Source organism: Brachyhypopomus gauderio, chromosome 16 (assembly GCF_052324685.1).
Source record: "Brachyhypopomus gauderio isolate BG-103 chromosome 16, BGAUD_0.2, whole genome shotgun sequence".
Taxonomy (NCBI): Eukaryota; Metazoa; Chordata; class Actinopteri; order Gymnotiformes; family Hypopomidae; genus Brachyhypopomus; species Brachyhypopomus gauderio.
Genome location: NC_135226.1, coordinates 3,085,898 through 3,095,444, shown reverse-complemented (window position 1 = coordinate 3,095,444; position 9,547 = coordinate 3,085,898). Strand labels below are relative to the sequence as shown.

General features: G+C 43.8%; 1 protein-coding gene across 3 annotated transcripts; it reads left to right on the top strand.

Annotated features, from left to right (window-relative positions):
- Positions 1–1,340: 1,340 nt before the first annotated feature.
- On the top strand, positions 1,341–7,807 carry mfsd12a (major facilitator superfamily domain containing 12a). Of its 3 annotated transcripts, XM_076976691.1 has the most exons (11): positions 1,342–2,009; positions 2,187–2,397; positions 2,531–2,657; positions 3,288–3,491; positions 4,129–4,221; positions 4,381–4,473; positions 4,940–5,110; positions 5,394–5,488; positions 5,576–5,706; positions 6,215–6,330; positions 6,809–7,807. In XM_076976691.1, exons 1-10 carry the CDS (start codon positions 1,739–1,741, stop codon positions 6,292–6,294), a joined length of 1,476 nt encoding a protein of 491 aa, XP_076832806.1. In that variant the 5' UTR covers positions 1,342–1,738; the 3' UTR covers positions 6,295–6,330; positions 6,809–7,807. The 3 variants fall into 3 exon arrangements, with proteins under 3 accessions (XP_076832807.1, XP_076832806.1, XP_076832805.1); XM_076976690.1 differs by having other exon boundaries at positions 1,343–2,009; positions 6,215–7,807; XM_076976692.1 differs by lacking the exon at positions 4,940–5,110 and having other exon boundaries at positions 1,341–2,009; positions 6,215–7,807.
- The last annotated feature ends 1,740 nt before the right edge of the window (positions 7,808–9,547 follow it).

Sequence of the window (9,547 nt, the reverse complement as noted above, 5' to 3'; positions counted from 1 at the left end):
AATTTTTCCATGATTCTTCACATTTGAACCTGCCATCTGGTAGCCATGTTGTGTCTGTACTGAAAACGTTTTTAAATCATGGCCCGCCGTGTGTGTGGCGCATAAATTAGTTCATTTGAGGACTACGAAGCAATTTGACACTATCTGATGTGTGCTGAATGCTTTTTTGAAAAAAAAAAGGTAAAAACAAACCACTTTCATAAATTATTTGCTCATTTTAGTGGTAAAAACTAATGATTGCTCCTTTAAATCTGAAGAGGTGATAAAATTCTGGAAAACAAACACACTGACACATTGAAAATGTCCTGTACTTTTTCTTAAAAAAAGATCTAATGTCTAACGGGCTTGCATTGTGTAAGTATTATATGCTATTTTGCTTCCCATATAGTGACACAACAGTTTTTCGCAAAGTACGAACAACCTAGTATGAAAAAGACGAAAGGTCGTTCAGGAGATGATGGGCACACTCGCAGCTCGTGATTATTCAATCATTTCCAGGGCTGGGTACTTTCGCGCGTGACCGTAGCGCGCGACTCCGCGCGAAAGCGTCACATTCTTTGCAGTGTTGTCCGAAACGATTTGTGGTAGCAGAGCCGGAGTGGCTAATCTGGAGATTCGGGAGGATTCCCGATGGGCCGGCTCATGTCAGTCTCTAGTTTGGGCCGATTGGGAGGGAAAAATAATTTTGGGCCGGATTTGGGCATGAAACTCCCGGGCTGAAATAGTGTCCCACTCCGGCCCTGTGTGGTAGTATAAAGAAACACACCTCAAAAACAGGGGAAGGAACATTTACCTGATGAACTTTAATGTTGCACTGTGTTCCAGGTTTGAAAAGTGCTGGTATTTAGGCTAAAGTACTTGAAAATGCTTGATATTGTAACTACTTCGTTTCACAACAAATATCTGTCTGACTGAACAGATATTACGTTCTCTTGTATTACGTTAACAAATACGAGCCTCTTGTAATTCCAGGACGAAACATGAGAGAACGTGAAGTTAAGATTGGACGTTTTGAAAATAAACCACCATTAAATAATGTGATTAAAAGCGAATTATTTCGAATCATTTCGAGTATATGTATAAATATTTAACTTAATTAAGTTTAACGTGCTGGGAAATATTGAAATGGACTTGAAAGTGACGTTCAAGTGCTTTAATTCCACCTTGTAAAGGTGTATGAACCCGGCAAACATGACGCGCGCGAAGTTACAAAATTCGAGACGTGCACGAGCTCGCGAAGCGACAGCGCGCGGGGCCCTCGCGCAGGGGCGGAGCCACCGCGGTTTCGTCATTTTCGCGACGCGTCATCAAGTACACCCTAGTCACGAGCGAAAAGTCTCCGCGCGCCATCCGCACTTCCTGCCTCATATAACCCGGAAGCGGGATTTGCTGCTGCTAAAATATGCGGCCCTGTGGGGTTTCAGACATGTATAAACTATTAACTATCTATGTCGGCAGTGTTTAGAAGGATTTTAGGTTGAAGGAATGTATGTATGGTGGATCTTGTATGTACTTTGCAGCGTAGTAAAAGTCCTGAGGGGTTTGGTATTTAGGCCCCGCCCACTCGCTCTTCCAGTCAGCTGATCGACTCCAGACCGGGACGAGAGTGTAACTCCAGCCTAACGCGGCATGGGCGGTTTGGTCTCGCCGTGACCGCCTTAAAACGGCCGAGCGCCGCCGCCCAGGACCACATGCCGAACAGGACCTAGAGAGAGAGGTGCGGTGGGGGTGGTTGGTCATGTCTGGGTCACCCCCGAGCGGGCTGCCCTGCTCCAAGCGGCTCGGGTACGCGGTGGGTCACTTCCTGAACGACCTGTGCGCGTCCATGTGGTTCACCTACCTGCTGGTCTTCTACCACTCCGTCCTGGGCTTTCAGAACACGTACGCCGGCGTGCTGCTCTTAGTGGGTCAGATAGCGGACGGGGTGTGCACGCCTCTCATCGGCTACGAGTCTGACAGGACACCTGGCTTCGGATCCTACGGGAAAAGGAAGTCTTGGCATTTGATAGGTGAGAGGCACCGGTACCGGTACCGACACATGCACGCATGTGTACCGCCGTGTTTCTACATTCAAGAGTCCATACATGTTAAAATGCATCTGATGTGTTGAAGTCAAGTGGCTCTTGGTGCCACACGTTTGGATGTGTCAAGATTTTAACATGTTTTTCTTTTTTTCCTCCTTGCAGGGACTGTTTGTGTGTTGCTGTCCTTCCCGTTCATATTTAACAAGTGTATCGGGTGTGAGCAGTTCACCCCACAGTGGGCTAGTCTCGTCTACTTCATACCCTTCATCGTCATCTTCCAGTTTGGCTGGGCTGCCACACAAATCTCTCATCTGTCCCTAATCCCCGAACTTGTGTCGTCTGAACATGCCAAAGTGGAGCTGACCGCATACAGGTATCGCCTGATCTCTTACTGTAATTCTCGGCCAATCATTTACTTACGAACGTGTGGAAAGTTCTTGGTCACATACGGGGGTTTTATTGGTTACACCTCATGCTCTGCTGTAAGCATGACTCTGGTCCAACAGGTATGCGTTCACAGTCATCGCCAACATCACCGTGTATGCGGTGGCATGGGTTCTGTTCCACTTCCAGTCTGGGCAGGACCCGTCGCTCGTGGACGGTCTCGGCCCCGTTGACATCCCTGTTTTCAGGGTAAGTGTAACCAGTGTCTGTTGAACAAGCTCAGTGAGATGTGGTTTAATGCTTCATTTCAATAAACCCTTTGAATTTGTTGACATATAAGCCCTTAAAGAGCAGCGTTAATCTGTTAAAGAAAATTTTATACATAAACTCCCTTGTTCTCCAGCCCTTGAAGAATTACCACAAAACACACTGTGAAGTAGGCTGTTCTGTAAAGTAGGCTATTTAAAGGTGGCATTTTCACTTCCTCTTCTTTGCATGCATTCCACTACTTTCTGTTTTGCTTACAGGTTAAAAAGCAGTCAACTGTTTTTATGTTGAACACATCTAGCATTAGTTTTTATTATCATTCACCCAGAATGTATTGAGACCACGGCTAGTCCACACTACGTGTAACTTGTCATTGTATTCAGAAGGTGAGGTCTTGTGTCTTGTTGGGGTAATGATCCTTTTCACGGAGAACTTATGATTCTACACGTTTGGATTTGGTGTGCCTCTGTCTGTCTTAATGACCTTTTGAGGTCCTGTTTTTTTTTCCTGGTTTAATAAAGTTAATAATAATTTCTGGCAAGTGTTTTTTTCCTTCTCTGTTTCTGCAACCTGCCAACACAGCAATACCTTCTCAATACGATGTTCTTTCAGAATCTGAGTCTGATAGTGCTGGCCATTGGAGCACTGTTTTCCCTGATCTTCCACCTGGGTACACGAGAGACGAAGGCCAGGGGCAGCGAGGATGAGGAAGATGGCTCCAGTGAAGGAGAGTGCCAGCCTCTTCTCGTTCGCTCCGCGGTGACGTCGCCCGCCCTGCAGTGGCAGCACTGGCTCAGGGAGCCGTCCTTCTACCAGGTGACACTACCGGGTTCTACCGGGTGACACTACCGGGTTCTACCGGGTGACACTCTACCGGGTGACACTCTACCGGGTGACACTCTACCGGGTGACACTACCGGGTGACACTACCGGGTGACACTACCGGGTTCTACCGGGTGACACTCTACCGGGTGACACTACCGGGTTCTACCGGGTGACACTACCGGGTGACACTCTACCGGGTGACACTACCGTGTTCTACCGGGTGACACTACCGTGTTCTACCGGGTGACACTACCGTGTTCTACCGGGTGACACTCTTGCCCAATAAGCTTTCAGGTTTTCGTAGAATCTTTACAATGAAGAGCTTCTCAGAAACTACGTTCCAGTAAAACAAACTCATGACGATATTATAAGCAGTTATTGTGTTACTTAAATTGCTAGCATGTTGTAGTCATAACTAGAGCTTTTCCCTGCATCAGTGTGAGCTTGGCCCTTCCTGGGTGTGGTGGGTGTGGTGGTGATTCTGTTAATTGTGGAGCAGTTCATGAAGACGGCTGTCAGGCCGTCCAAGGGTTATTACAGGAACAGATGCAAATGCCCTCGAACAGGGAGCTGCTTTGTTGTGCTGGTTGTACAAACTGAAGTTTGTATTCTTCTCTCTGCTCACCAGGTGGCTGTTGTTTACATGTGTACGCGCCTGATCGTAAACCTGTCTCAGACTTATATATCCATGTACCTCACCAACACCCTCCTGCTACCAAAGGTAAGACCACGAGAAAGCTCACTTCAGTGAACTCCATTTGATCGGCTCATTTAGCTCAACCACAGCTAAATGAACAGACCACCTTTGCGAATGCCTTCGCCACTCACCTGTCGTAGAGCCTCAACCGTGGCCCTCCGCCATGTCTTGTTGTTCCTGCAGAATTACATCGCCACCATCCCGCTGGTGATGTATGTGAGCGGCTTCATCTCGTCCTTCATCATGAAGCCCTTCAGCAAACTGATAGGGAAATGCGTGAGTTATATTTTTTTTACAGTCTCTTAAAAAAAGTCTCTAATGTAATTTAGTCTATAAATGCTACTGGTATGGTATATAATATGTACTGTGTATCTGTTTCAAGTACGACTCTGTTGCCCTTTGTTGATGTTTGATAACATTTTCAGTTGTGGTGTTTTTAGTGGTGTTTAATGCGGTGGTGTTTTTAGTGGTGTTAATGTGGTGGTGTTTTTAGTGGTGTTTAATGTGGTGGTGTTTTTAGTGGTGTTTAATGTGGTGGTGTTTTTAGTGGTGTTAATGTGGTGGTGTTTTTAGTGGTGTTTAATGTGGTGGTGTTTTTAGTGGTGTTTAATGTGGTGGTGTTTTTAGTGGTGTTTAATGTGGTGGTGTTTTTAGTGGTGTTTAATGTGGTGGTGTTTTTAGTGGTGTTTAATGTGGTGGTGTTTTTAGTGGTGTTTAATGTGCGCTGTTCTGCTTGGTACAGATGACCTATTTTGTGGGTCTCTTGCTGATCCTGGGGTTCTCCTACTGGGTTCTGCTGGACACTCACATGGGGGACGGCGTGTACGGAGCGGCCGTGCTGCTGGGGACCGGGTCAGCCACCATCCTGGTCATGTCTCTCTCTATGACAGCAGATCTGATCTCGGATCAGACGGTATGCACGTCCAGTGCTTAGTTACATATTGGGGAACCTGAGCAAAACGCAAGAGCAGTTGGCAGCTCTAAGTTATCAGGCCTGAGGGCTCGAGGCTGCCTCTGTGCTTTAAATCCTGTACTGTATGGAAAGTTTGTGAGGCATTTTCCTTCAACATAAATGTCTTCATGATTTGACAATGTGCCAAGAGCAACTTTAAACAGTTGGTGCACCATGTAACATGTGAAAATTTTATTTCTACTGTGTGTTTGTGTGTTCTGAAATGCTGCCTGTTCACTGACAGCAAAGCAGTGCGTTTGTATATGGAGCGATGAGTTTCACGGACAAGGTAGCCAACGGGCTGGGGGTCATCATCATCCAGACGCTACACCCATGCCAGTAAGTGTAATGTGGGGGTGTTTACGAGGATGCTGACAGGCATGGGTTTTGCTGTAGGTGTCTAACTGAGTGTGTTTTACTGCACAGCACACAGGCGTGTTGCCCTGCATGTGTGTGGTATTACCACTATGTGATGGTGGGCGTGACGGGTGGAGTGGCGGTTGGAGCCGGGCTAGCACTCTGCACTATTCTCATCTGGCCCATCAAGCTTATGCGCCGTAAGAAACTCGTTTGCCTTTGAGTGTTACACACACGCGCACACACACACACACACACACACACACACACACACCCACGGATGTTGGAGAGCATTAGGATCGTAACTAATGCTGTGCCTGACGTGTTGGCTGTGTTGTATTGCAGCATGTGTGGAGAGGCAGGTAAATGGGTCAGTTAGTAATCATACTGATGGTGAGAACTTGGTCAACCTCATATCACACTGATGAATCAGTAATCGAGCTTACACGTGTTCATCCAGAATGAAGTGACATCTCTCTATTAAAATTAATGTTTCCAATCTATTAATGTGGCATAAAAAATCATTAAACTTTTGCAGCACTTTCTGGCCTATTTTAGTGAAATCAAAAACATGATTGAACAGGCCTTTCTGCCGACAGTCTCAGATACGCAGCCCTGATAACAGCATTCATGCCAGTTATTGCAGTCAGCTTTGAATCATGGGTTGTGTGTGATTGGATCTGCATCTTCTGTTGGGTTTGTCTGCAGGCCTGACCATAATTCCTGGCCTGGTGGCGTCAGATAAGGACGACTCTGAGAACAGCAGCGGGCCGGGCCTCGTCAACTGAGCTCCTCTGGGGAGCCTGGAGTTCTGCTCAGACTCGGTCTGCATTTGCATTCACGCACATTTGTTGCCGATTATCTCCATGGTTCTGTGGTTTCATGGTAGTAAACACGGCACCTAACCAGTAGTCATCTCTGAGCACTTCAGTGTCAGATGGTATATAGACCCAGAGGTGTACATTTAGGTTCAAAATGTCCTGCCATGGGTTTGCATCACCCTGTTGGTTTAACTTTGCTTGCATCTTGAGCTAATTAAGAAAGTCAGGCAGTTGGAACAAAACTGTGTTTGGGTTTCTACTGTCTGAACCTGAACTTTAGCTCATTGCATAATGCAGGAAGGACTTATTGTCTGGGAGCCATTTTATCATTAAGGAATAATATTAGAAGTATGAATTCTAATGGGCCAATGATTTTCTATATTTGTTTCTTAAGTAAATGTTTTGAATGTATTTATCTGGTATGTAAACTGATGGTCACCAAGTGCATCAGATACAATATGGTGTACATTGTTACCCACAGTGCAGTGCACGTGAAAAAGGTCAATACGACACATTCAGTCACTACTCTTGGAAACACTCATGAGGGATCAACAGCTGAATACAGGTCTAAGGGTGAGCATCCTTACTACTGAGAGGATCTAAATCAACTTTGAGTAAGGAAACACTATTCATTGTGTTGTTTAGAAGTCAGCAATTGTACATAATTCAAATAAAGTGTTCATATTTGTTCGATGCTTTAAACACAAGTTTGTGAAAAGGAAGATCTTTCTTTTCATTAGACTGGAAATAATTTTTGCACATTAAATTTTTAGATTTTTTTTTTACTCTTCACAAGGAGCAATATTTGGATGACATGTTAATTAACTTTTTTAGATGAAGGAACATGGAGTGTTTAAAGGATGTCAGGGAAAACGAAACGATGCCAGACAGGCATCTGTGTATAGTGTGTTTACTCTTCACTGTGTTATATTGCTACATTGTACTGAGATTCAAATGATGAATTATGACCATTTTATGGGTTTAATAACGTGTGGAAATCAAGTAGAACCAGTTAAAGGGGGTATTTTATGCATGATTCCCTACACGTTTGATGAACTGTTCATTAAGTTTTATCAACGCAGTAAATAAACCTTTCTGTTTTCTTGCTTGTTGTACAAATCATACAGTGGCATGGTATATATTTACAAAACAGTTCCAAAAACTAAAAACCTCTTTGGTTAGTTTATCCAAAGATATTCTAGATATGATCTTTTAATGAAACACTTAACTGAAGTGCTCTTGCTCATCTGTTGAATGCAGGAAAGATCTCCTTTGAAGTTTGTATTGTGGAGTGCCTACACACCAGTAAACATGTCAAATTGTAGAACTCCATAAGCTGATTTTAAGGCTCATCAGTGACATCTTGTGATTGTTCTGAAAGATCTGCTGAAGTCTAGTAAAGTCATCTTTTACCTTTACTTGGATGGTCTGTATTGCTTATTGTGATAACAAAAAAAATAAACAAAACTTTGTTCACACATTGATATTAAAGTGTTTACATATTGGCAATATAATTGTGTTGTTAAAATGTCACTAACATGGTTTTTTTCATCGTTATGACCCATTCCTCGGCTGTCCTGTTTTAACACAGAATACAGCAAACTTTGAAAAAGAGACTTTAGAATAAATCCAAAAGATTACATACTCTACTTTATCCAGTAAAACAACCCAGTAATAATACTGCAATCACTCTGGATAACCACCTGAAAACAACCACCACGTTTATACCAGTCCAACCTTGTTGAACTCCATTTGATCGGCTCATTTAGCTCAACCACAGCTAAATGAACCGACCACCTTTGCGAATGCGTTCACCACTCACCTGTCGTAGAGCCTCAACCGTGGCCCTCCGCCATGTCTTGTTGTTCCTGCAGAATTACATCGCCACCATCCCGCTGGTGATGTATGTGAGCAACTTCATCTCATCCTTCATCATGAAGCCCTTCAGCAAACTGATAGGGAAATGCGTGATATTTTTTAGTCTCTTAAAAAAAGTCTCTAAAATGTAATTTAGTCTACATTTTTTTTGTTAACTGATTACTGGCGAAGATGCGTGCTGTATATTCAGTTGGTTCAAAGTGCATCTTTCAGAGAAAAGACGTAATTCAGGGCAAGATAAAGTGGTGTCTAAATACAGTTTTTCTCAGTCGATTTGGTTCATTTCTCAGATCAGAACTGAAATTCTCAAAACTATTCATTCAATCTCCACATCTCCTTGTCACTTGTGCTCATCATAATTGCATTTCTCATTGTGTTTAACATTTTGTAAATGCTTTTGTGCATTTTGCAAATGGACATGGACAATTGTCTGTTGATTTTTACATTATCAGTTGCTTATGTCATGTTTATCAAAATGTGTTGTGTGGATTGTCTGTTGAATTGTCTTACCCTCCCAAACATTTAGTCTTTAGGTCATCGCCTAGGTCATTATATGCAAAAGTGCTGAACATGTTGTCATAATCTCTAAGGCATCATTTTACATTTATTTATTTAGTTTATTTTATTATTATTATTATTATTTTAATTGTTTGCAAGTGAACATTCAGTTACAGTAAGAAAGGGAATTGGTGAAGGTTTAGATCAACCAATGGTCTCAACCATAGGTCAGAGGTGCATCTCATGAACCTTTATTATAATTGGCAAACATTGATAGACGCTAAACACTGCAGTATCATAAAGTCTCATAATGGAAAGACAAGGCCATGTACAGGGTGAACAGCCAAGAAGAGGAGTAAGACTGTGTGGGGTAGAGGGGTAAGTCTGGTGTAGAGGGGTAAGACTCTAGTGTAGAGTGGTAAGACTGGAGTAGAGGGGTAAGACTGTGTGGTGTAGAGGTTAGACTGTGTGGTATAGAGGGGTAAGACTGGTGTAGAGGGGTAAGATTGTGTGTTGTAGAAGGGTAAGACTGGGGTAGAGGGGTAAGACTGTGGGGTAGAGGGGTAAGACTGTGGTGTGGTGGGGTAAGACTGTGGTGTAGAGGAGTAAGGCTGTGGTGTAGAGGGGTAAGACTGGTGTAGAGGGGTAAGACTGTGGTGTAGAGGGGTAAGACTGGTGTAGAGGGGTAAGACTGAGGTGTAGAGGAATAAGACTGTGGTGTAGAGGGGTAAGACTGTGGTGTAGAGGGGTAAGACTGAGGTGTAGAGGGGTAAGACTGTGTGGTGTAAGGCTGGGGGACAAAACAGTGAAATAATTGGGCAACAATTGTGTACCATGTTTTACA

Coding starts and splice junctions, on each gene's coding strand:
- mfsd12a (XM_076976691.1), top strand. CDS start 1,739: ATGTCTGGGTCACCCCCGAGCGGGCTGCCCTGCTCCAAGCGGCTCGGG. Junction 4,222..4,380: donor ACACCCTCCTGCTACCAAAG/GTAAGACCACGA, acceptor TTGTTCCTGCAG/AATTACATCGCCACCATCCC. Junction 5,489..5,575: donor CAGACGCTACACCCATGCCA/GTAAGTGTAATG, acceptor TTTACTGCACAG/CACACAGGCGTGTTGCCCTG.